The sequence below is a fragment of the Oenanthe melanoleuca genome, chromosome 1A (genome assembly GCF_029582105.1).
Source record: "Oenanthe melanoleuca isolate GR-GAL-2019-014 chromosome 1A, OMel1.0, whole genome shotgun sequence".
Taxonomy (NCBI): Eukaryota; Metazoa; Chordata; class Aves; order Passeriformes; family Muscicapidae; genus Oenanthe; species Oenanthe melanoleuca.
The window spans coordinates 38,106,310-38,133,280 of record NC_079334.1 but is presented as its reverse complement, the minus strand read 5'-3'; the positions used below and the strand labels follow the sequence as shown (position 1 = coordinate 38,133,280).

The 26,971-nt window shown below is 38.7% G+C and overlaps 2 protein-coding genes across 3 annotated transcripts in view; one reads left to right on the top strand and one right to left on the bottom strand.

Moving 5' to 3' along the window:
* The first annotated feature begins 2,235 nt into the window (after nt 1-2,235).
* On the top strand, nt 2,236-17,797 carry HELB (DNA helicase B). Its single transcript, XM_056514549.1, has 13 exons — nt 2,236-2,466; nt 3,732-4,106; nt 6,369-6,577; nt 7,882-8,745; nt 9,798-9,969; nt 10,731-10,872; nt 11,807-11,937; nt 12,974-13,058; nt 13,930-13,989; nt 14,534-14,738; nt 15,364-15,498; nt 15,689-16,126; nt 16,636-17,797. Exons 1-13 carry the CDS (start codon nt 2,274-2,276, stop codon nt 16,720-16,722), a joined length of 3,096 nt encoding a protein of 1,031 aa, XP_056370524.1. The 5' UTR covers nt 2,236-2,273; the 3' UTR covers nt 16,723-17,797.
* Nucleotides 17,798-18,738: 941 nt separating this feature from the next.
* GRIP1 (glutamate receptor interacting protein 1) overlaps nt 18,739-26,971 on the bottom strand; it is a 301,151-nt gene continuing 292,918 nt past the window's right edge. For both annotated transcript variants that reach the window (XM_056514539.1, XM_056514544.1), the window contains 3 exons: nt 26,583-26,816; nt 20,481-20,627; nt 18,739-19,423 (listed from right to left, as the gene is read on the bottom strand). In XM_056514539.1, coding sequence (XP_056370514.1) covers nt 19,190-19,423; nt 20,481-20,627; nt 26,583-26,816 — 615 coding nt within the window. In that variant the 3' untranslated portion in view covers nt 18,739-19,189. The remainder of the gene's footprint in view (nt 19,424-20,480; nt 20,628-26,582; nt 26,817-26,971) is intronic.

Below are 26,971 nucleotides of genomic sequence, written 5' to 3'. Positions count from 1 at the left end.
ATGGTTTAAAACCTTTGTGACAGGAAAGGAAATGAAATCTTGACATCAGAGAACAAAGTGTAATGAATAATCTGGACAGGAGATTTGATAAAATAAAAGGCAATTAAAAAAAATTGAAAATGGAGTGACTACAACAAAATGTACTGAGATGAGATGAGGTGCAGTGAAAACGATCAAAAGTTGCCAAAATTCTTCACACTGAAATCCCAAAATCAGGGAAGAAATGTAAATTAAAAAAAGAGACAGGAGAAGAAATTTAAGAAATTAAATGCTAATAAAAGAGAAAAAAAAAAAAAGAAGAGAAAATTCTGAAATGAAGTGGAAACAATAAAAGTGGATGGGGTGACATGAAGTGCAGGGAAAGGGACTGAAGCTTGACCAATTGATCCTCATTGCAATCAAAACATTTAGTCTCAAATATTAAAAATATATATATATAATCCTCACTTATCTCTAGAAAACCAAGCTGACTTCACAGGAGCGACAAATAGTCATATTTTTGAACATCAAACCTCACCTAACAAAGCTGGGCATACATAAAGCTATTCACAACCAGGATGCATCCTACTGGATGATAAGGAGAAATGGAAATGTAAGGGATCATACAGGAATTCAGTATGTATAGTATGGACAGTAGAAAGACAAGGAAATTCCAGTCAGCCTTGCTGAATACAATATTAAATTTGAATTTTCAGAATAGACTGCGGCAGTCAGATATCCAGTTTCATTTGAACAAATACATAATTAAATGTGTAATGATGTTTCATAAGGAAAAAAGTATCTCAAAGCCCTGATTCAGATGTATGACTGCCTAAGACCTTTGAACACTTCAGTAAGCTACTGCTTTAAATTTTTAAAATTAGCATCAATGTTTCCATCCCCTGTCATATCTCCCTTTTATAGGCCATGTGTTTTCAGCCTGCCATGTAAAGCAGCTGCTTCGTTATCTGTGAATTAAGCTGGAGAAAGAATCCTAATATTTACCACATAAGAACTGAAAACAACTATTCCAATATTCTTATGTGTGCTGGGTTTTAAAACAGTAACAGCAGTATTTACATGTCTCTGTCATGTTACAGGTATTACTTTGACACAGTAATGTAGGTACTCCCAGAGATGGAGAAATGGCAGGGAACCACACCAGGATAGAGGAAGAGTCCCATGCTTCTGTGTGAGAGAGCTGAAGGCCCTTCAGTTCTGTAAGGAGGAAGGTGGCAGGGAGGGGGTCATTCTTTGTAGGGTAGTCCTGCGGGTGGAACCCTCCTGGATCATGCATGGGAAGGAGTAATGAAACAATGTGGAAAAGATTTGTGTCTCTTTTACATACATCACTTTTTCTAAACACACATACAAACAACCTATGCTACTGTTCTGTTTTGCTGACAGCTTCTCAGAAGCTGGGCAAATTCTATTTAGTGTAGTACTAGGGACATTTCTACGTTGCACTTTGGTCTTTTGAGGGGTGAAACCACCCAGTTAATTCATCTCAATCAGAGGAGTCCACCAGCCTTGCACCAGCACCTGCTGCTTTTGTGTCTCCTTTAATCTGCTGAAACCCTGAAGCAGCAGCAAGGTCCACAGTGGCTTCCAGTGTACTGTGTGACAGTATAGAACAAAACAAAGAAGAAATTGGATAAAAATTGTTAAAAATCTAAAGACCGAACAAATCAAACCACAGGAATCATGAAAATGATTTTTAAAAAATCTTACAAAACTTAATTCATAAATGAAAACATATGCTTGCTAGTAGCATGAACGTGCAAAAATACAACTGTGAAATTTTGCTGAAAAAGCAGAGCTATGTAACAACATAGCAAATATTAACCTGCTAACTACTAACCAGTGAAAATCAATTTAAAACAGGTTGTAGAAATATTCGCTTTCATGACTGAATAGGATTTCTGGGGGACTTCAGTGGGAGATCAATACTGAATATGAGAAGGGTTGGTATTTCATCAATGAACTGTCAGAGGCTTTCAGATAGCGCAAGGAAGCGGAGTTGAGCAAAAGCGAAGGCTAAGCAGCAACTGCAGGCTACTGTGCAGGGAAGGAAGGGACTTCCAGATTTCCAGTGAGCAATCGGATACTGGAAGTGTGATCTGATGGTTTATGTGAGAGGGGTCATGTAAAGACAAGACAATGACGTCCTGAAATATTGAAAAAAAAGCAAGCGCCCCGTGGTTCCCGAGCGTCCCCGTGCCGCTCCCGCCCGCCGTCCCGCCCTTCCCCGGGGCGGGCCGATCCCGATCCTGGTCCCGGACCCGGCGGGCGGCATGGCGGGGGCCGGCGGGCAGCGGGCCGCGCTCCTGGACCTCTGGGGGCACCTGCGGCCGCCGCGCGGGGACGCGGCGGGAGACGAGGAGGAGAGCGACGAGGACTTCGAGGAGGAGCCGCTCTTGGCGGAGGACGCGCTCCTGGAGGCCGCCGGGCGGGAGCTGTCGGCCGCGCTGCCCCCGCGCCGCGCCGGTGAGGGCCGGGCCGGGGCAGGACGGGCCGGGCGGGCTGCGGTGCCCTCCCTGCCCGGGGTCTGGGCGCGGGGCACCGGGACAGCGAGCGGGGCAGCGAGCGGGGCACCGGGACAGCGAGCGGGGCACCGGGACAGCGAGCGGGGCAGCGAGCGGGGCCCGGCGCCGCGGGAATGGCGGCGGGGGAGGCGGCGCTCGGCCGCGGCCCTTTCCCTTTCCCTTTCGCTTTCGTTTCCCTTTCGTTTTCCTCCCCTTCCCACCCCACCCCACCCCACCCCACCCCAGGTGGGAACGGGCCCTGCCCACAGAAGTTGAGCACAGCCGAAGGGACTGGGAAGCGAAGTAGGTGATGAGCAGGCAGTGGAAGGGAAGCGTGATCTGTGCGCTTCTATGGGCACAGGGTTGCAACATTAAGGAAACATAAGGTTTTCCCATTCAAGTTAACGTCACACACAAAAAAAACTCACCCACTTTTTTTTTTTTTTAGCTTTTATGACATAAGAGAATGTTGTTACTTGATGTTAATAATTTCCAACTTTCTACTTAGCACTTAAAAAAGTAGGTTAAGTTGGAGCAACCTCTGCCTAAAAAGTATCTTTTCTGCAAGTTGTTCTTAAAATGGCTAAACTGAGCTAGATAACCAGGGAGAAATAAATAAGTTATTGCAGACCTAAGAGCTGTCCTGGTGAGGAAGGGGCCCTGCTAAACATAGGTGCCCATTTTGTTCTGGTCATGGCAATTGGTCCCCAGTTGATCAGGGAATGGTGTATTGTTTTTTTGAAGGCAAAGAAGAGGCAAACTAGGTCATAAAAGTGTTAAGAATTTATTATATTAATTCCTTATAATTTTGGTGGTTTCAGTCATGGGAAATATTTGGTCTACAAATGTATCTGAAGATTATGCAGGCATTATGATAGAGTATTTTGTGATAAAACTGTTTAAAATTCGGTTGTAAACTTCACTTGGATAAAATAGCAAGCCATAATATTAAACCATGTCTATTTAATTAGCTTAATAAATTCATTGGCAAGATTTATTCCTCATCTTTAGAAAAGGAGTTTTAGTTTCTGAGTTTGTTTCATTTTTTTTTAAATGTTAGTGGAGAGACTGGCATTAGTTTATGAAAACTCCTGCTTTACTTTTACTACTGCAACTTACAGAAAAGACAAAAGCATTGAACAAGCAAAACTCTTTTAGTCAACCCAAAGTTTTAATTTTTATGACTGTCAATTAACACTGGATTTGTTTTTCTTTTTAATGCTTCAGTTGTTATACAGGAATGCGGCACCAAAAAGGAGTATGAAGTAGTTGGACGTTTTCCATTAGCTGACCCTTGGTGGAAAGTTAATGTTAAAGCTAAAAAAATGGGGTCAAAGTACTTTGTGCAAGGATATCCATCGTATTTTCTGCAGACTGATGTAGAAGAAAACAACAGACAAGTATTTTCACTCTTTCTTAAGGAATGTGGTGTTCCTGAAAATTGGAAAGAAAAATTTTTTGCTTGGCTTCCTATGGAGTCTGTGCTGAGTTTTAGCAATCTTGAAGAAAAACTAAAGCAGTTCCAAGTTTCACAGCTACAGCCAAGGAGGATCCAAAGAGATACCAAGGATTATGACATCTTCTATTATGTTTCAAAATCATGTAGGTGTATCCTCTTCTAATTGTTTTATAAGCTAAGGAGTTCTATCTCATGTACTGCATTCAAACTAACATGTATTAATTTGAAATGTATATTCAAATTATTCTTTTATTTTAAAATACTTCAACACAGTAGGACAACTGATCAGTTAAAGATAGGCATACAGAAGGACTTTGCTGAATCCTGTAGGCTAATAGAATTGTCTGTGCTAGAGATATTCCATCCCTGGAAGTGCTTAAGGCCTGGTGGGATGGGGCTCAGAGCAGCCTGGTCTAGAGGAAGGCGTCCCTAGCAGTGGCAAGGGTTTGGAACTAGTTGATCTTTAATGTCACTTCCAACCCAAACCATTTTATACTTCTGGGATTCTATGATGCAAAGACACTGGTGCTTCCTGTAGTTTATTCAGCTATGAAGGCTTATTGAAAAATGGGTTGAGCACCACTTAAGCATGGTGGTGATGGCTTTTTAGGACTGGCACATGTTCAAAAGTAGTATAGGTGCTTCTCTGTAGTAGAGGGATCAGTGAAGGAGTTCAGCCTAGTCCTAATCAGCTGCACTAAAAGGGTTATCTAGGTATGTTTGAACCCTGTCAGCAGATTGGTATGGCTGGGAGCAGACTATGGAAGCACTGGAGTGCGTTCACATGGAGATAGTTCAGACTTCTGAAGGTGCAGCTGTGGGCAGTGTTGGTGTGATTACATGAGCATGATGACCTGAGTGTTAGAGATTGGATCACGAGTGTTCTTTTGAAGCAGACATCCCCCTTATCCCCCCACCTGTGATGCAGTCTCTGAAAGTAGTGACTGTATTCCTGCTGGGTGAAACCCAAACAATGTGTTCCCCTTGCATTCCTCAGGTTCTCTGATCCATAAAGGGCATTCAGTCTGTGGGACCAGACTTAGCTGGTCTGAAGCAAAACGCTGAAATGCAAAGAAAGTCAGGATGTCTGAGGTGTGCCCTCAGTGTCAGAGCCCTTGTTTTCTCTGATGATCTGTTTCCATAAATGTACAGACAGGTTACCTACTATTATGTGTAAGCAAGCAAAGTTTTCCAGTACCTGGTTTAGTGGGCAGTGTCAGGTCACGTGATGGAGGTGACGCTTTTGGATGTCAGATTATATGTAACAGGAAGTTCAGAGCCTCTGCTAGACTTGAACTGACTTCACTTCAAATCCCATGTGTAAGGAGAAGAAAATGTTCAGAGTTCTGTAGGCTTTCAGGATTTTTGTTCTCTTTTGTAATGATAGAAAAGATTGCACAGTTTGCCTATGTACTTTCTTCATCCTTCCTATAGTGGTGATTTTGTTCTACTATCTAGCTTAAATTAATTTGCTACATTTTAAGCTTTAATTTTTCTCTGTCATTGACCATTCTCCTACCTCAGTTGCTACTGTTACTATTATAAATTTTTCTTGTTGTCATTAATTGTTATGGACTCAAGTAGTTTGTTCTTCTGGCCTTCATAGTATTTTTGTGTGTGTGGAAATAGTGTATATCAATGATTTATATGTAAATTAAGTACTTGCTTAAAAGAGAAAAGGTTTTATCTTTGCCTTTATGAAAGTAAGACGGTGATCAGAAAAAGTACTTAAGTGAAAAAAATTAGCGTTTAAAATTTTCTGTAACACTTAACTAAAAATAGCCTACTTTTTCCAAGAGATAAATCTTCTGAAAGTCACTTTCTTCTTAAATTAGTTTTTCTTTCTTCTGAAATTACTTTTTAAAAGCAAAATATAGAGCAGATCAGTTTCATTATTCCTCTCATCCCATGACTGATGTAAACAAGGGAAGTGATACCTTAATTTTGAGAAAGCCAGTAGAAAGCACTTTTTTTGTAAGTTCCTCTACTGATCTGATACTACAGATTTAGAAACCTCTTTCCTTATTTTGCATTTGAAGGGTTCTTCTGTACATCTGTATGAAAATTGCTTCTAGGTAAGATGCAGGTGTGGTGAAGTCTGAACTGACTTTCTACAAAATGCTCTTGAGTATGCAGTATAAACCAAGTGCATGATATGTATTTTCCAAGTGAGTACATTTAGTTGCTGGTTTTATGTCATCTGTTTACACTGTTTTTTCCTTAAGGCAGTTCAGGGAATACAGACTTTAAAAAAATTTGAAAAGGGTTACGAAAACTAAAAAAATGTGAGAAATTTTTGATGTCTTGTATATAGGAGAGGCAGAAGGATGAAGCCAGAGTCAGTATAAATAATTTTGCAGCAATCTTTGTTTATGGCATAAAACTTGTGTTTATGGTGCATGCAGTTGCAGGAAAGGCGGTATTGGGAGCTCTGGCTTTTCCAAGGATACTGGAGTTCTTGCCGATTCTTCTGCCACGCCACTTTTGCTGTCTGTTAGACAAGATGTGTTGGCAAAGAAAGGCTGATATGGATGATGAGGAGGTAGCTGATGAGATGGTAACAAAATTGGATGAGATACTAAAGGATGAGCCATGGAAACTTGGGTTCAGCAGGGTAAGTAATGTTATGTATGGTGAAATATGGTGTTTGCTGCATTTGAGGTGCATTAGGCTACAGTGCTGCTTTCATTGGGTTCACTTGAGTCAATGGGCATTTGTTGGGGCTAAGCATAGTTCATTTGGAAATGAGTGATGTACTGGTCTCAGTTTTAGCAAAGGGTTTTGTTTTTCCAGTTGGTCTAAAATAAATTAATCTCATAAGATTTTGGAAAGTAGTTTTGTTACAACCATTTGTTTAGTATTTTCTACAAGGGTCAGAAAACTAAATGCTTGAGGTAATTGGGCCAAAAGTGAGACAGCTAATTAAAATCCTCAACTGTTCTTTTCAGTTTTATACTGGTGAGACTTTCTGTTCATAATGTGTAGAACAATATCTATGCTTTCATAGTAAGGTTGGTAAGTTTCTCTGTGGGAGGTATCTGGTCCAGTAGTTTGTTTTTGTAATAGAATTTGAAGAGGTTGCTTACCTTCCTATTTTCCTTTGCTATGCTTGCTGTGAGTTTTGCTTCTGCACCTGACCTTAGCAGTTGTGTACCTCACAAGGGAGCTACAGCTTTAGCTGTTCACAAATGTGGTTGGTTTTCCCTCTGCTTTAGCCCTCCAGTGCTTTACTGGTGGATGTTCTTACTTGTCTTTAAGAGTTCTAATTTCAGAGATTCAGCAGGGTTGCCAATATATTCCAGTGTTTCACATAATTTCCTTTAAGAAGATTTTCCTCATGTCTAATTTGACCATTCCTTGATGCATATGGACTTGTTGCTCTCTTGCTTCAAGGACCTGCATTCTCACTGCAGTTTTTTATTGCTTGAAGACTCTCTTTAGCTTTTTCTCTTACAACTGAGCAAGGACAGCTAATTTTTCTTGCTCTCAATAGTTCATCTATTTTGCACATTTCAGTCATTCACTATTTTGTGGTAGTGTCTGTACAAGTGGCATATTTCTTGAACGTGTTCAGAGTTGGGAACAGTATTCTGGCCAGTGGCTTTCCTGTACTCTGTTTCTACACTTCATGTATCTTTGCATGAAAATGTGTTATTTGGTGTGCATGAGTTCTCCCTAATACCTGATTTCTGTGCCAGCTTTTTATTTTTAAAATTTCTGTTTAATACAGGGGGATGACTAATGAAGAATTATTCCAGCTTCCTTTTAAGTATTTTGCTTTATGAAAATTACGTACATTTTTGCAAACTTCTACCCTCTGAATTGCAATTTGTATTTACTAGGAGAAATATCGTTCAGCAAGAGGCTAACATCTTCTGAAATAAATCTATGTTTGCTCTTACTCTTTCTGGGGAGAAGATTATGTATAAGGAGCTGAACCTTCCTCACTGTGAGGCAACGTGGGCTGCCTTCTGTCAGTGTGAACATCTCCTCTGGAAGATTCCTGACCTGCAGAAGAATGCATTAATTCTGTATGATCAGCTCAAGACACGCTGCAGACAAATGGGACACACATACAAAGATCAAGATGAGTTAGCTCATTTTGTATCCAGACACATGTCCATTGAGGATGTTTGGCAATCTCTTGAATTTTTGAAAGATCAGAATGTAGTGATTAGGGAAAAAAAGCTGGTGTTTCTGCCTCATCTTTATAAATCTGAAAAAGATATTGCAATGTATGTAGGTGACCTTCTATCAAATGACACATGGAAACTGGATGTGGATGTGAAAAAGATACTTAGCATTTCTGAGTCACCAAGAGAAACAGTAGATAACAAAATAAATATTACCCAGGCAGGTGGAATGGAGGAAAATAATCCAGACAATCATAATGGTGAAAATCACTTCCCTAAAACGGAGGTGGGCTCTATGTCTGGTATTCAAAGTGAAGCAGAGATAGATAAAGATCAGGTGATTGCTGTAAAAAAAATTTGTTCTAATCCTGTCACAATCATAAGTGGAAAAGGAGGCTGTGGGAAGAGTACAATAGTTAGCTCCCTTTTTCGTCATTTAAAGCAGATGGAAATAGAAGTGGAAGCTGCTTCTAAGGACTTTGAAACAGACTTGGATGCATCTGAGGAATGGAAAACATTTGATCACCACTGGGAATCAGAGAATATATATGCAAAAAAATTTTTGAATGTACTATTCACTGCACCTACAGGGAGGGCAACAAGTCTTTTGAGAGAAAAAACACAGCTTCCTGCATATACACTGCATCAGGTAAGATTTGTTTTGGGTTTTGTTTCTAGTTTTGTTTTTTTTAAATTAGTTTCTGAAACACCTTTTGGCACTGTCCATTCTTGTTTTGGAAAAAAAAAAAGCTTGTTATTGAACTTCCCCTTAAGAAATGTGTAGCCTATTATCGTTATTAATGCTAATTCTTGGGTACAGCTTATTGGCATCTGAAAGTCAGCATTATATTTTGGGGAATCATAAATCAGTCGTTGAAATACATTATTTGGTAACTTTGGTTTCTTTACTATTTATATACATCTGAAACTTGTGCTTCTCTAGGGCATCTGGTTTTTACAGTTTTCTCAGTTTTGCATTTTATTTTAATGAAGACAAAAATAATTTCTAGGTGGTAGAGCTGTTTTCTAGGATCCTGTTGCCTAGCATTCATTTCAGCACATACATAAAAAGATCAGTAGCCTGGGGTTGAATAATGAGAGATATTTCATTTGCACAGTGTTTTCTTAGTTAATGTTAGGTATTACGGAATTTTTTTTATAAAAAAGTAGAAAGCAGACTCTTTGTTAATAAACTTAGGCCTAAGTTTGGTTGCAGTTCTAGGTATAAAAAGGTGCCAAGACATTGGAGTTGTGGAACGACCCATATAAATAGAAATTTTAATAACATAAAAAGTACTGTTGGCTTATTTTATCTTTGGGGATTGGATAGTTAGTTGCCTGTTCCCCTTCCCCATTTTGTTTCCCTTCCCCATTTTGGGTATTATTAATGACAGCAAGTTGCAGTAGGAGGTGTTCTGTTACTGAGCAACCTAATGGCTGACCTTGTGTCTTCAACAGCTCCTGCAGGAAAAAAGAGACTCTGCTTTTATGTAAATCAGTGTTGCTAATCTCAGCTAGAAATGTATTCACTGATGAGGAAAATAAGACTGAATGGTTGAGACTTCTGAGTCTTTGCAGGTGTAAGTTCAGAATTTTAGATACTAGCTCTACATCTGTTAGATGATACCACACAGTCTACTTTTATAGCATAGTTTACAGTTGGTTAGTGTCAGAGCTTGCTTTATTTTTATTTATTTCTAGATTATCTATAGTTTTAAATCGTGGAGGCGGAGTGAGCAAGGACTGCCGTGGAAGTTTTCTGCAGTTACAGTTCTCATTGTGGATGAAGGAAGCTTGGTGTCTGTACACATTCTTAGTTTAGTTCTAAAACTCTTGTGTGAGCATGCTCAGCTTGCTAAACTTATTATTCTAGGTAAGTGAAACAGCAAATTCAGCATTATACAATGTTTAATAATGTACAATATACAGTGCAGGTATCAGAGCTCCCACTGAGTCTCTTAACCTCAGAATGTTACACTGTTCTGTACTTGGGTACTTGTGCTATTTCTTAAGGTCAGATGAGATAGAAGTTTTCCAAATGTCAGTATGAAAGTATCAGTATCTCCATTATCTGTTTAGCAGTGTTTTATCTTATTCTGACTTCCATGTGGTACGTTATTACATCTTGCAGCTGGGAAACTTCTCTGATTTTGTTAAATCTGAAGGAGCTATTGTTAGCATATGAATCATATGTTAGAAGGGAGTTTTCACACCATTCTTAATGCTAGGATCGTCTTGTTTTAATTTAAAAAGGAAAAAGAAATGTAAAGTCAAATTTTTATGCTTTTTTAGGGGTTTCCTTTTTTGACATGCCATTTATGGCATTTGTATGTAGCTTTCAAAGTGTTTTTGAGTAAGATGTGATCACTGTCGGTGCTCATCAAGCAAAGGGATTTGCACTTGCTAGTAAAGCATTACTGAGTGAGGAATGTAAAAGAACTTAAACTACGTGACATTATTCCCAAAGTTTCTTAGATTCTTGAAAGTTTTATTTCATGTGAATTTATTAAGGATGGATGTTGCTGTGTAGAGGCTTGAGTATTTATTCGTTCCAGTGTTGGTTTTTTTTAAAGACAATTTTCAACAGATGATATGTTATTCCTTCTCACAAAAACTAACGTGCATTCTGTTCAGGTGATACCAGACAGCTACCGAGCATAGACCCAGGAAACATGTTAGCTGATATCTTTGAGGGTCTGAAATCAAGAGGCTTTGCTGTGGAACTGCGAACTAACCACAGAGCTGAATCGCAGCTAATTGTAGATAACGCATCAAGGTAGGATACCCAGATGTGTGTGAAGAATTCTTGTAATTCTTGCCTGGCCTTTTACCTGCAAAAGTGCATCCAGATTTGACTCTGTAGTACTGCTTCTGTTAGGTATTCTTAGTCCAGATCTGTTACATTGGTTTTAAAAACAAACAAACTCCCAAAACAACAGCAACAAAACCCTACAGATTTTTTCAGAAGTACCTGTTTCACAAAAAAATGTGTGTGCTGGAATACTCCTGAATTTTATGGGATGTATCTTACTGTTATGCTATCAGATACTCTGTTGTTTTCAAATGAATTGTAAATGCACAACTGACTTAATGCCTTCTAAAATGGCTCCTCTAGAAAGGAAGTTTTAAGGACTTTGCTGATAAGTGTGACAACTAAAACAGATCAAATCACTTGGAGAGTCTAGATGTAAAGGGCCATTACATCCAGTTTCTGGTTTTTTTTCTGTATCAATACCTAAGAAGTCTAAATTATTCAAACATTTGCATTAATTTTATTTTGGAAATAATCCTATTTCCTATCAGTGCTTGACTTCTTTTTTAACCCTCTAAGAACAAAATCTAGGTTTTGATGTTAATTGAACTTGAGAGTATTCTGAACATTTGCAAGATGTCCAGAAATACTAAGTGTTTTACAAACATTTTTACTTACTTTTTGATAATACTTCTGTTTTACTGCATTTTGCTCCCATGGGAAGAACTGTATAGGTAATACAAAGTATCTGCTGCAGTGATGGGGGGGTTTAGAGAATGAACTACCAATTTTTTCAATGTGAAATTAAGTCACGCTCTGAGGAAAGAGTTTTCAAGGCATGTAGTGTAGATGACAAAAAATTTCAAAGTAGTGAACTTCAGGCTGATGCAGAGGATGATATGCTGGAATTCTTTGACTGAAAATAACTTTTTGGTTTCCCTCCAATGCTCTGGTCCAGAATCTCTCACCGGCAGCTTCCTGAATTTGATGAGGTGCTGAAAGTTTCTGCTTGGAATGAGGAAATGACAATGCCAACCCCAGAGAAGAAATTTATTTTTATTGCTTTGCCTGCTGGTGGGAATTGTGAGAGTATGTGTGTACAGTCAGTTTGTGATCTTGATTTTCCATTTGGTAAAGCATAGACTATTGTCTGGAACAAAAATTCTGAGAATATTTTAGTCTGGCTTTGTGGTATAAATTTAAATGCTACGTTCATAGTTTGTCTTTTGCATTCTGTAAGTGCACACAGCAAGACCTGTATAAGTGCAAGGAATGGGCTGTAGAGCTCCAGCTCACCAGTTAGACTTCGAAATGGGGGACAGCTTCCACCACTGTAATCGGATGTGGTTGTCTTTTTGTATTGTAGCTGAAGCTGTCAGACCTTAAGAGATTTTCAGAATTGATTCAGAGGTGAATCATTTGAGTAAAAACTGACTGTAACAGTATGGTGTGCTGGACAGGAATGTGCTCCCAGCTGTAGGATTGAGTTAGGAAAATTCTAAGAAGGGATGCCAGTATTTCTTTTAAAGTGTTTTGGGGTCAGGGCTAGAGACATTGTTTACTGGGGTTTTTTGACATTTATTGGGTATAAGTGGATTGAGTGGCCTCTCTTTTATATGCATCAAAAAGCTTCAAGGGGAATGTGGAAAAAAATCATACAAACATTATCACCTTATCTTACTCTAGCAAAATACTCAGCAAACAGAATACTGAACGTAGATTTCTTCTGTGAAATCCAAGTGTGTAGGTCTGTGGTTTGAAAATATTTGATCTTTACCTCTTCAGTGTGCTGTATCAAAACCTTATTTTGCATGAAGTATGCTCTATGCAGCTGTTGTTTAACACAGAAATAAGAACTTGTTTCTTCTCATACTACACTTGTTTCTCAGTTTTTAGTACTGGATTAACTGCATGATGTTTTCTTGGATATTTTGCGATATATTTCTGTTTCTTTGGGAGGTGTGTCATCTCATGTGGGAGTTTTTTGGGGTTGTTTTTGTTTCTTTTTTGTTTCGTTTTAAGTAAGTTGAGGTGTCATTAAAGCAAGAAATAAGCAAAGGCAATTTCATGTTGAATTACATTTTTCTTTTTTAAATTCTGAGTATTTTTATGTCTTTTAAAACAGATTTACAAAATGCAATAAAGATTTTACTTAAAAAAGGGCCAGGATTGGAGGATGCCAAACAATCTCAATTCATTGCTTTCAGAAGGTAATGGAGTGTGCAGGCACATGTTGAAAAAATCCTTGCTAGCAGCCACAATCTAAAAATAGCTGAGTGTGTTGAGCTGGAGAGACTAGTGGCAATAGCATAAAACTACTAGATACTTGGAATACTCATCACTTAAGAAGGGTGGGATGTAGGGCTCTAACACTCTTTGAAGAAAGACTGGGTGTTAGTAATCACAGGAGCATGAATAGTATGCACTGAAGGGATAGAAGGGGTAATGTGCACTAGTACTGATAGTCCATAACCTTGAGTTCTGCACAAAAGGGTACTTAGTAAGAAAATTCCTCCACCTTTAATTGTAAAGAACTTTTTCTTAGTGATTAAAAAACACCCACTGCTTACAGGTTCCCAGCGAGCTAATAAGTAATTTGTGAATGCTGAGTAACTCTGATGTCAAGTTTTTTTCTCCAGTCTGCATTCAGTGCAATACTGTTATTAGTGATTTTTGTGTATGATTCTTCTAGAATATATTTATAGGTACTTAAGCTGCATTTAAAAGTTAAAATTCCATGTCTTTAACAGCAAAAAATCTTCTTGCTGTTTTTAATATATCCATAGACAGAAAATAATCTGTCCAGGTTTTAGTTTTCTTTAGTTTTCTTCTTTATCTTAAAAACAAATCTAGCTAATCTAGGTGTACAGTGCAAAAACTTTCTGTGGTATTTAGACAAAACTCTTCCTATACTGCACTGTCTTCTAAACTCTGAATAAGTAATTGTTCTTAATAGGTGCTAGAAGATCATCAGAGAGAAAAGGGGCTTTTTCCATTATTTATAAAATAATGCTAATGTGACATTGCTTGTAATTGTATGTTTTATATATAAAGATTTTGTTCTTCTTCTGTATGATTTAGGCAAGATTGTGATCTAATAAATGAGCTTTGTTGCCAGCACTATTCAAATCATTTAACCAGGTAAGCCAGTGTTTTGTATTTTTCCTGTGACCAATGTAATTTTGGTTTTGAAAGGGTTGTAACTAGACCAGCACCATAAAATAAGATTGTAAAATTTCCAATGTTTCATCTAGATCTGATTATGTTATAAATCATTTGTACAATAAAATTTATTTGAGGGGTTCTTTAATCTCATTTTGAACAGTGGTAAACTGCTTTTCATTTAAATTCACTATGTGAATTCTGAGATTTTAAGTTACTATTGAACATTCAAAATTAATATAAAAGCAATATAAAAAAACGCTCAAGGTTAATTTTTTTTTTTTTTGCTATTATATAATTTCTAAATAGATTCTGAAATATTTCTGTGCTACCCTATATTACTGTTTTTTACCAAATGGTTTCACAGAAGTTCAAGACACATAAGTTTTACCCTAACTATTTTGAATATTATTAAAGTTTTTAATCTGGGTCAAATACAGAGAGTGAAAAAAGAAAAAATACTGAGAGATGGTACATGCACACTTTGTAAATACACTTTCCCTTTTTTCTTTCTGTGACCTAGAGACCATAGGAACCAGCTTCTGTTTCGGATGGGGGACAAGATTGCCAGCACACGCAATGTGTATCTCAAGGATCTCTTGGCAGCCTCTGACGTCAGAGAGGGTCCCAGTGGCCAGGAATGCAGAAGTGGAGAAATCACTCTCTCTGCAGAGGCTGATGAGGAGGGCAAACGACTCTGCAATGGAGATATATTTTTCATAACAGAGGTAAGTCCTTGCTGCAAGAACTTGCACAAAGAAAACCTGGTGGGAAACGATTCAGTACCCAAAACAAAACAATTCACACTTTTTAACTTTAGCCCATAATACCTACTTGGTTCTTCTGAACAATCATGTAAAAGGCATGAAAGAGGCAATGTACAATAGAGAATTCAAAAAACCCTCAGTTCTGGGCTTTTTTGTACAATGTGTTTCAGTTGGTCTGATTGTGTTCAGTGTGAATAGATTCTGTAAATACTTAAATGTATTGTAATTTAAATAGATAATATTTAACATAGCCTGAAGTAAAGAGTAATGTTACAGCTTATGTTTTCCCTAGCAGAAAACCAAGCTGGCCTAAAAATAACAGCAACAAAAAACTGATTTTTTTCCTGGCTTCAGTGAGTTGAGCAGTGAAAGTATCAGTAGTTAGGGTAGGCCCTGAACAGTGAAAACTGTTTTCCTTTCCTTTCCAGTGAAAGAAAGCAATTTATTGGGTTAAGCGTCTTCTGAAACTTCCAGCTGGTTGACATTGCAGCTGTTGTAATTTCAGGGAAAGCTAGAATGGGGAAGTACAGATGTTGCTCCATCTGCTGATCCAGGCTCACTGCTGAGTGTTGTGCTATTCCTTTAGGACAGAGAAATTGATAAGCAGCGCTTGCTGACCATCAGCAGCACGTACGGCTCCACGTTCACTGTCAACTACAAGGCACTGAGGAAGCTGTGTCACATCAGGCATGCCTGGGCCAGGACCATTCACACATTCCAGGTAAAAACACAGCAGCTGCGAGCTCTGCTAATGCACTGGATTTTCTCATGAAAGAACCAGAAACTTTGCTTGAAGCTAGAATTCCTTGAATGCAAGATAGCAAATATTGTTGAGTGTCCCCAGTTGCCTCCAAGTTCCTCATTCCTGTCTTTTCTGTACCTGTCTTGCTGAGCGTTCTCCCACGTTGCAGGGCTCAGAGGAAAGGACGGTTGTGTACGTGGTTGGCAACGCGGGCCGGCAGCACTGGCAGCACGTGTACACGGCCGTGACCAGGGGACGCTGCCGCGTCTACGTCGTGGCGGAGGAGCTGCACCTCAGGAGGGCCGTCAAGAACAAGGAGATAACCAGGAAGACGCGCCTGCAGAGATTTCTGAGAGAGGCAATTGCTGAAACAAACAGCTGTCCCAAACAAATGTCCTCTCCCCTGGTGAAGGGCTGGCAAAGTCAAGAGCTCGAGGCTCAGTCTGTTTCTGTTACTCAAGGTGCTCCTGACCCGCTTGAACTTGAAAGCGACCTCATGATACAGGAAGGGTCATCAGTTCTCAGTGAAAAGCAGATGGGCAGTTTGCAGCTAAGCCCATGTAAAAGACAAATTCCTGCATCTGAGGATGCTACAGAAATAACCCCTGTAAGTATCTCCTTGCTGAGAAAGTTTATTTTAAACTTCTCTGCTCTTTCACCACCACAAGTCACCTGGGCACTGTTACAATTGTTTCATTAACATTTATTTAATAATTTGCAAGTTGACCAGTAATTGGTGATGCAGTCAAATTTGGCAGATGCCTTTGCAGAGCAATATATAGCTAATACAGAAAATAAAGATTAAATGTCAGTAGTACATGTACACTTACAAGTAAACTTACACGTTTTTACTCTCAGAGAAATCTGTTGGCCAGCTTAGCCTGTATCACCTTATGGTTTGTACACAAATGTTATTTTTTAGGTGACATGCTGTGAGCGATGTATATAAAATTTAATAACTGAAATTGATTCTTATAAAGTCAAACTTGCTAACAGATGATGTTTTTTTTTTTACATCTAATTTCTGAGCTCATGAAGAAAGAGCATTTTTTGAAGAAGCTAATATATTGTAGGTCTGTTTCAAAGTTGGGTAACATTTTTGTTTTGTTTTGACAGACAACAGTAAAAGAATCCCCACTTGGATCTTCCAGACTGAAGAATCTAACTTTGGGACAAACTCCTAGGAAGCTTTTCAAAAGCTAACAGACAATTAATTATTACTTGTTCCTGGTATGAACCTTTACTGAACCGGTTCAAGATTTTTGGGATGGAGAAGCTGAATATGCAGGTGCCTTTCCAAGGCTTTCTTGGTTTTGCATGTTCTGTGAAGAACAGCTTGTTTTATGCTGAGCCTCTTGCATTTTCAGTGATCCATTTTTAGTAGATTCATTCATGCACTGGTCATCAAAAATCACGTAATTCTTCTGTTTTGCTGAAGAATGAACTTACAGGTTTTTGAGGATCCAGATGTTCCCTTAAAAAATACACAAGGATGTATTTTGATTTACAGACTCCTAGCTGTCCATACCATTTATCCACCTCCAAGATTTATCCATCTCTAAATGCTACGGTATTGGTGAGATGCTCCTACTGATGAGCCATAACTGTAGTTTCCTTGAGTAAAAAAAACAGTTTACAAAGGGGTCTAGGTTTTTATGATGTGGCAGATTTGTGGCCATGGAGCTTTGATCCATTATGGATTTTTAATCTTGTTATAAGCATAACAAGAAAGTTGCAATCAGTGACACACAAAACTTTTTCTATGATGTAGAACTTGCCATTACTGTTTTAGCTAATAATTCTATGCTGATGACAATCTTGCTAAGAAAAGCAAAACTTCAGAATTCCAATAACATTCCACTTTCAACTTTCTCATGTGTACTATTGGACTTGTTGTATTGCAGTTTTCAGATTAATAAATTGAATGTTAAACATCAGACACATTATACTAAAATGTGGACAACCTGCTTACCTTTAACAATTTTTTCTTTTCACACAGGGCAGGAAAAAGTATACCACAAATATAAAAGTCCTGTTTTTTCTAAAACTGTGGGAAAAATATAAAGTCAACTCTACCTCGTTTTTAATGTCTTTAAATCACTGTTTATTTCAATTTATACAGTTTTTCCATACAAATATTTGCAACAGTTTTAATTTCAAAAAACATAACATAGACGATAAATATCATGCTATTAAAGTATTAAATTTGTACAAAAATACTTTACAGTTTAATACTTATTTGTTACAAATAAAAATACATATTTCAGTGACTCATGAACCTTGGAGTTTTCGTTTTTTGTTTTTTTTTTTTTTTTTTTCCTAACATGATTCAGCCTTGAATGTCATTCTGACCTTTTCTGGCAGTGCTGAAATAGAAATCAGAGATACTTGTGTGTGCAGGGCAAGTGAGCTTGTTTATGTATTGGAAACAGCAACAGGGATACATTAAACAGTTTAAATTGACCAGAAACAACTCTGTAAGGTGATTGCTTAGATATGGAGACTCTACAAATGTACAAATCCAGTATCTTTATATTCACCAATAACAATGATTACCAATAACAACTTGAATACCAGAATAAACCAATGCAGCTGCTGGTGAGCATATAAAGCAACTGGCAGTATTTTATTGCTTGGGGGAAGAGGAGACAATTTGTGTGATGTGTTTGTAAAATATATTTACAATTTTAAATTCTAAAAATGTGTTGCAGGGGGTAATGGTTATCATAAAGAAGACTGAAAACAAAGCATTTTAAATAGGACCTTTCTTCCATCAAGAAACTGATTGACTTAAAAAGCTCATGTGTGACAGTACAAGTTTACAGGTTTATGGATCATTAGAGAGCTTTTGTGTCAATCTTCACTGACATAATTTTAAAAAAGACATTTTCTTTTAAAAAAACCTTTCTAATTTGTCTGAACTCATTTCAGTTTCACTCTTTTCAGTAAGCCCCTGTCAAAGGTTTTATCCCACTAAAAAAGTCTCTGCTTAAAAATCCCCACAGGTTGCAAGACATACCATTAAATATTTCATTGCATAGGGAATAACATATGTTCTAACAAAGTTTGCTGAAGAGGGGAGTAATGTTCAATGCAAACTGCAGCTTCCTGCAAGCATTTTGTTGTAACATCTAAACCCTGCTTTGTCTGAAGAGTGTACCCCTCTCGCCAGCAAATAAAGGTTTCCAAAATCAGAGCTGTTGCCATTTCCCAGGAAAAGCCAGAGCAGTAATCTCTCTGCCTTGTCCATCAGACAGCAGCACCTTCCTGATAAAAGGCTTTTTAAAAACCACATAACCTGGACACTACTGTTTGTTAGCAGAGGTTAACTCCGTGTTTTTCCCTCAAACAGCTGCTGCTGGAGGGAGAAGAACATTTAGATCATGTTTAGAACATCTCCCCTGTTTCTTATTTGGGGAAAAAAAGGCCCTTATGTATTTTTTTACTGTTACTAATCCTAGATTGTTTTAGAATGGAATGACTTGACTTAATGAAGAATGAAACTATTTCCAAAGTAACTGTGGATTAATAGAAGCCTTGAGACAGACCAACTGCCCTCCTGTGCTTTTCAGTGCTGTACAGCATCTAAGCCTCGATCTCAGAGGAATCTCGAATGGATTTAGCACCATAATGTCTGGGAGTTCCCGAGTGTCCTGCTGAGTGGTTTCTGCTATAAGGTGTTCGTAGGGTCCCGTGTCTCCGTGCCAGCACTGCTGTGCCCGCTCTGCTGAAGGAAGGCGGCGTTGGGGTCGCTCCACTCCCCGCTCCCTGACGGGTGTTCTGAGCTTCCTTTCTGAGATGCCAGTGGGTTTCTGCTAATCACCAGTTCCAGCTTATTGCCGGATTCTGCGATGAGGGGCACGACCAAACAGCAGTCAAAGTCTCTGGTGCGAACATGGTTTACCTGATGGATGAGAAGATTGAGTTTTGTTACCGTTTTAGGGGGAAAAAAAAAAGATCACAAGAGAAACAAATTTATCCTTGAGACCATGGAGCTTGATTTACTATTCTTAAATAGAAAATTGCCCAATATAAGACTATTTAACTGTGATGTTTGGAATGAAGACATCAGATAAGTTTTCACTTCTAAACACTTTTAAACTTTTAAATTTTTAGAATGTAGCTGAAGTGGGGATATTTACACTGGTGCTGGATGTTGCCAGCTTTCACAATACTCACTCCAATAAGGACATTTAACAGCACGTAGTTTTTCTGTCTTTCATGGTGTTAATCAATTTAAATGCAGTAGAATACATGTGAAATTTCTCTGGTTTTACCTAATATATATATAAATTTTTATTAAGTATTTTATGAGGCTAGCTGAGAAATAATTTAGCTTTTTCATCACAGTCCAACTTGGCACTGTGGTAAGTGTGGTGCCGAGTGAGTGTTACATTATTCCAACTATGTCAGTCAACACTTGAATTCAACACAGAAATAACTCTCAGGTCTTTATCAAGAAAAGCAAAAAAGAAAAATCTTTCTGGAAATCCAGCTTCCTAGTGAGCATTTGTATGTCTCCTTTGGAGTTTTAAAAATACCTAGCATTCTGAAAGAATTTGTCTCTATAAATGTGACTGCACAGGAAAATCCAGCTTTAGTGCCACTGCATAAAAGTCCAAACCTCCATAAGTGCTGCCTTTTCTTGCCAAGAAAAGAAATTTAGAAAATCTGCACAGCAAAGCCAATGGTGCAGAGCAATTATGGTCATTTGTCCTTTCTGGTCCCCCTACACACATCCCTTCCCAGCAGAAATACAAACAGTGGTGCTCATTATTTCAAATATAATAAGCAATGTGGATTACAGCGCTGTTCCAAGTAACAAAACTGCAAAACTGCAGTTTTCTACAATCACATCTCCAAAGATGCATGCTCAAATAACCCCCAGTGAGGTTATAAACAAAGTAATCTTCACCTTCAGATCCTTTCATGCTAAACCTGCACAGTGCCAGAAGCATTACCTGTAAAAGTCTGTCATATGGTTTTAAACCTCCCAGATCACCAGGGCCAGCTGGCCGAATGTTTTTCACATACACTCCTTTTTCCAATAAACCATCTGAGACACTGAACCCAAAGTCTTCCCCATCAGAGTCCTTGTACAAAGTTACCTGTGGAGGAGAGGTGATGTGATGAGAAAGAAAAGAACTTTGTCCCCATTTCTACAAGCATGAGGCAGTTTTTTTTCCTAGGATTGTTTTGGTGATTTTTTTTTTTTTCCATTAGAGAGATCACTTACCTACTATTTGGTACTTACAGCAGTAAAGTCATCCCCGTTTTGACATTATGTTAATATTCTCAGAAGCCACCTTATTCTTCTGTAAATAAACAGCCCTTTTCACTTCTGCTTGTCAGCTGGAAATTTGTGGGATTTAGCCCACCTTTTCTGATGTCACTTTTTGATTCTTAGTGTTTTGTTTCTCTGTTCTCTAGCTGCCAGGATCTGAGTACAAGATAAGGCTTAGTTTTGCTTCAAATATGAAGACCTGGCCTCAATCTGTGGCCACAAGAAGTGGTGCTGTGTCTTGCAATCAAGGGAATAAGGACCATTGTCAGTGTAAGCTCTGGACTGCCTGGTTTTGGCCAGGCAATGGTCCACCCTGTAAAGCCTAACCTCACAAGTGCTCAGTATAAGAGTTATAATGCAATCTTTTAAGGAAATACAAATAAGGCTCCTTCTGAAAGAGCTTGCAGGCAGTGTTCCTACAGTTACATAACCATGAGGTTGTCATTCAAAAGCAGGAAATAGAAGATAATGAAACAGTTAGGAGAAGGTTTTTCAGGCGTTCAGAAGACAAATTCTCACAGATAGTTTTGTGAATTCAGCTATTTGACAAAAAAAAGATAGAGCCTTCTTTGTGGGTAAGTGGCATGCTTAGGTTTTTATTTTCTCTTGGTCCTCACATCAGGGGTGCTGACCTATGCAAGTAAATTGTGTGAGTGGTGTGCCACTGTGCACAGGTACACTTGCACAGTCAAACCTGTGTTTTTAGTGCTGTAGCATGTATCACCTTGAATTTAAAATGCACTGGTTTAATCATATATCTTATATTATATTATAACAGCTTGGAACAAATAATGTTCTGCATAATGTATCCTTGTGTATGCACCAGCCACTGAATTCCTTCCTGATGTTTCTGAATTACAGAACCATTTGAATTGAAGGGGACTTTGGGAAGTCTGAAGTTCAGTGTCCTGCTCAAAGCAGGCTGAGGACTTGGTCAGTATTTCACAGAAGGATGCCAAGGTACAGCAGTGCTGGGGCACAGCACTGGTTGGTGCTGCCTTCAGAAAGCTGCTGAGCTCCCATCTTAATTGCCAGTGTCAAAAGGTGTGCCAGAACAGACCAGGTTGTCTCAAAACAGTAAAGGATTTGGGGTTTGGGTTTGTTTCCTGCTCTCTTTCTTGACTTGGGTTTAGGGGTGTATCAGCCCTGCTCTCACCAGAATGAAATCACACTCACTAGTAAGTTTGGAAGCAGTCCTGGGCAGCAGTTGAGAGAAGTTGGATACAAGGCTGCAGCAGCAGCACCGTTTTCCCTGTGGATGATACATTGCAGGGCTGGTGTGGAAATATCAGTGTCTTGAGCTGTGGGAAGCACCAACGCCCCCACATGGTGTTTGTCCCTTACTTTACCCCAGCTCACCCTCTTCCCTTGTTTTTCTCCACCTGAACAGCACTGCAAAACAGAAAGCCACACCTGAAGTCCCCCTGACTGAGCTAAAAACTTTCCTCCTGCCAGTGACATTTTTGGGTATGAGTGTAATTTCATACCTCCCAGGGACTGTGGTGTTCTTTGCCTTTTTTCCTCCCATCCTCCCCAAAGATAACTTCTTGCTGAACCTGCCATACTTCCTCCATCCCTGAATGAACTTTAGGAGTCAGTGGGCATTTCAGCTACTGAAAAACCCATCTCCAAAGTCACAAAAATTCATCACAGAATGATTTTAATTTGTATCAACAGATGCTGTATCAGCAGGACTCTGGGGAAATTCTAATAATTTGCTATGAACAGAGGCTTTTGTTTGTGATATCATAGCATGTTTAACATGGCTTTGATGAAAAGTGTGTTTGAAGCTGCTACAAAAGTGCTTAAGACTATCATTCTGCAAGACCAAAAAAAAAAAAAAAAAAGGCAAGGATATTTTTTTACTGCTAGATTCGTGTGCACTTCCTGGCAGAAATTAAAAATAACGAAACCAAGACCCAAATTCTCTTCTAGCAAAGTAACTTTTTTATCCTAATCATCACAAAGAAGTGCTTCAAGTTAACTGCTTCTTAAAGAAGCCTTGAAAAGTTAATTGTAAAAATGGGATATCATGCCTAAGAGAAGAAGACCTGAAATGCTCTGTCTGTTCTAGCATAGATGCCATGATTTTAAAAAGGAACTTCCCTTTCCCACTTACCCCTTTTCTTTTCCCCTTCTTCAGGCACATGAAACAGGGGACTCTGAAGTCATCTAGACTGTATTCTTGTCCTAAGACAGGATCAACTGCACCTAAGTCATTTCAGAGATACATTTATCTGCCCTGCTTTTTCAAATCTCCAGTGATTAAGACTCCATAGTCTGTTAAAGTAATCCCTTCCAGTCCTTCAGATGTTTCTCTTGGGTCTAAACTAAATCACCCTTGCTGAGGCATAAGCCTGTTGCTATCCACAGAGAGCAAGATCACTTTATTCTTTCTCTGCAGTCATGTGAAATAAGGCTTGTTTTTCTCTGGACCCTGTCCATGTGGTAAACATCTTTCTTTAAGTTTCAGATCTCAAACTGGACACTATTACAGTCCAGACCTTCTCAAAGTCAAACTGGAGTGGAGAATAACTCACCACAGATGCTGGTCCCATTCATATGTTCTATGATAGTGATCTAGGATCTGCAGATCCTAGATTTTAACAAACTGCTTCCCTTACTTGCTTCTCTTGACTTTTCCTGTGTTTAACAGGAGCTCTGAACTTAAACAAACTGATGCTTGCTTTAGGGATGAGGTAGCAATTTAATTTTGCTGAGTGTTTGGTAGCTATCATATTTTTCAGATGGAAGTCAACTGCAGAAAACTTTTGTATTAGAGGTTATAATTATGAGGCTAATTCTTCCTAGGGCAATGCATATTCTTCAAAATAATCTCTGATAAAAGCCCTGCTATCTGAAATACTCCATTTCTATTTAATAATAGGTATGGACAAAGCCCTATCACAGGTTCCTCATTTTGACTTGCAGCAGCCCTGTCTGAAGGGAATAAAACCACAGGCAATTCACACAATACCTAAATCATGCTGGTTTATCTCTACTGCTGATCACAACTCTTTGGAAGGTCTGATCTCAATAGCAAAATCTCCATTTGGGTGATTTGTTAGACTTTTAAATTTACATCAGGAGCCTAAAGGAAAAAGAGTGTGGATTTGGAAATTTAATTCATATTTCATAAGCAATTAATTAGTTACAAATTTAAAACACAAGCTTATACATTTTGAGTCTGTGCCTATGCCTGTTCTCCCTCTCAAATCTATGGGAAAATGCTTTACTTAAATTCATACATCTTGCACAGATCAGCTATTGAGATATTTTAACTGACTGTAATTTTAGGTTAATGACTACTTGCAATAATAATATTGAAAAATTATCTGATCCTAGTGCATATTTTTGCTCTCAGAGGAATGTGTGCTCTATGAAACTTCTAAAAAATGGTCTGCTATGATTTTTAGAAAAATATTAATCTATATTATTACCTAAGTAGATAAAATCTTTAAAGGCATTCATTAAATTTGGGTACTGATGTAGCAATACACTATCCAGCTAATTAAATGTTATTAAACCATCTAGAACAAATGTTTGAAGAGATTTGTAGGACACTTATCTCAATCCTAGTTTCCCCAGGACAAAGACAGTTCAAGTGCACAACAGGTGAATGCAACACAGAGAGAAAGAGCAGTGAAGAATTCAGGTTACCTTGCTGCAAAGTGAACCCTGACCTGTGGGCACTCAGGCCCTGCCTCACAGGATGCAGAACCATCACTCTGACATAAAGGCACCTGCCCTGCCCATGGAACTGGGAAAGCTCAGCAGCACCTGGTCAAGCACATGCTTGAGAATCTGCAGAGGGAGGTCACAGACAAGCTATGTCTTAGCTTGTATCTCTAAACTGCCCATTCCATCTCAGTTTTCCAAATCTCCCTGTTTTCCAGTGGCCCAGCTAATTAAGACATTTGCCTGCAGGGGGCAGAACACATTGCCAGAAAGAGGATACATGAAGAATACTTCAGCCAAGGCATTTCCCTGGCAGTGACATCACTCCCGTGGCACTGCAGCTCTAATTGAACAGCTGTCCAAAGGAACAGGTTATTAGTGTTAAACTAGAGCTTTAATACAAAAATGGACATGAATATATGAGAGAAAGTAGCAGGCACACTGCTACACAAGATCCAGTAGGAAAACTAACAAGAAGCTGCTCAAGATAAAAAAAGCAGTCCATGCTGCCTGGGCTAACCTGCATGTGTCACAGGGTATAACCTCACTTTAGGGAATCAGGCCTTAAGATTCAGTCACTAGTTTCAATTTTTCTTGAATGACTGTAAGGTTTTGGAAAATCCTCTGTACAGGTTCAATGTTTAGATTTTTAGAGAGGGAATGACCCTTTTCTGGGTGACAGAACAGACAGTAAAAGCAAACTCAGCATCAATTCAGCAGGGGAAAACTGGGTATATGGTCTGAACAAAATCTGAAATTACTCAAAAGGAAGGTCAAAGCAGTCTTAAAAACAGTCAGCTGAAGCCAGGGAAAGCTGCAGGTTATTTGTACTGCCCAGGATTCTAAAAGCTAGTTACTATCACAGAATACCACTGACTCATTAACAAAAATCTGATAACTCCTTTCCAGGTAATGATTTATTTTAACATGAGAGGCTGGCTTTGTGATCCAGAACAGTGCCTTTGCTGAATGTGAGCACACTGTGAAATGCCTACTGGCATACTTTGGTTTTATATTTCACATTTATTCACCACTCAGAAAAACTGAGCACAGTACCTAATTCCACTGATCACATCAAGCTGGAAACAGGGATAGCTTAGAACTATCACAACACATCCTAATTGATCAGATACACTGGAAAGGAATTAATTTACCATGAGATAAATTCTCTGCTACCTTTTATAAACATTCATTTAGCCCACACTCAGCAAGTCCTTACATTGCTGAACTCAACTGAACTACAGATTAAACTCAGGCAAATCCACAGGGATTAGAATCCAACCCAAATCTCTTGAGAGTGACTAGGTGACACATATTCCCTGTGTTCTGCCTCCTTTCTGGAAAGATGGCAGACCTTGAAGAGGAAGATGGGTGCAGGAATGGGATGCTCATTCCATCAGGGAGAACAGCATTACAAAGTTTTGGAAACTGGCTGCTCTTATGGCCTCACTGGATCTGAGATCAAAGTGGCCAGGTGTTTGCTGTGCATATCCAAAGACACTTTATCCAGTGGCAGCTAGGAGTGCAGTGCCACCTCCATATCCCCAAGTCATTTCAACCATCTTGAGCAGTGAAAAGTTGCATAGTCTGAAGATTATTTATCCTTTTTAGAGTAAAGGAATTATAAAAAGAAGCAATACCTAATTTGAAAAAAAGTTCTATATTATGTACATTGAATCTCTTGTATTTGATTCAAAATGAGTGTTAATTTAAAAAAGGACCTATGAGACCCCCAAAACCTCCTGAGTAATTTCCTGAAGAAATGTATTTTCTAGAAATTAAACTTTGCTTTCTTAATGAACACATTTTGCAGAGAAGAGTTATTGGTCCTGTCAATTCAAATTATCACTGGATGCTCCTTTCAAAAGAGCAATGCCTTTTGAGGATTTATTGTAAAATGAAATATTAGACAAGGATGCATCTTATTCATTTGTTTTCCCCCACTAGGATCTATCATTAATGTGTTTGTAAGAACTAATATGCATGGCCCCCAAATTACATCTGTGGAGTCATTATAAAAAGTGCTTACTGTGCTGCCATATAATTAGAGTTCCTGTGCTGAATATATTATTTCAAAGCTGTCAGAAGAAAAATTACAGACCTTGTGTAACTCCACAGGAGTTGGTGACATGATTTCTTTCATTTCTTGCTTAAACTTTCTCAGAACCATGGACTTTCTCCCCACATCTGATGGCAATGTGTTGCTACGAGTGGCTTGACTGTAATGTGGCCTTACAGAACTTCTTTCCTGGAAGCTGGCTTGTCTTCCCAGCTGGTTACGAGGCTGTGGGTTTTCATGGTTCAAACTCATTGTACTTCCTGACATGATTGTGGCCTAGAGCATTAATGAACAGGTTAATTTGTAACAGAGAATGTGGGTTAAGTAAGCGGTTAATTCATAGCAGTAGGAAAAACACCTCTATTCTTTGTTAGAACACAATCACTCAGGGCACAGCAAAAGGCAAGAGGATAGATGTTCAATCTGCTTGC

Bases quoted from the DNA above. Each gene is read 5' to 3' on its own strand.
- HELB (XM_056514549.1), top strand. From the start codon at position 2,274: ATGGCGGGGGCCGGCGGGCAGCGGGCCGCGCTCCTGGACCTCTGGGGG. The intron at 9,970-10,730 runs GTAAGTGAAACA...CATTCTGTTCAG, and splicing joins TGCTAAACTTATTATTCTAG to GTGATACCAGACAGCTACCG. The intron at 16,127-16,635 runs GTAAGTATCTCC...TTGTTTTGACAG, and splicing joins ATGCTACAGAAATAACCCCT to ACAACAGTAAAAGAATCCCC.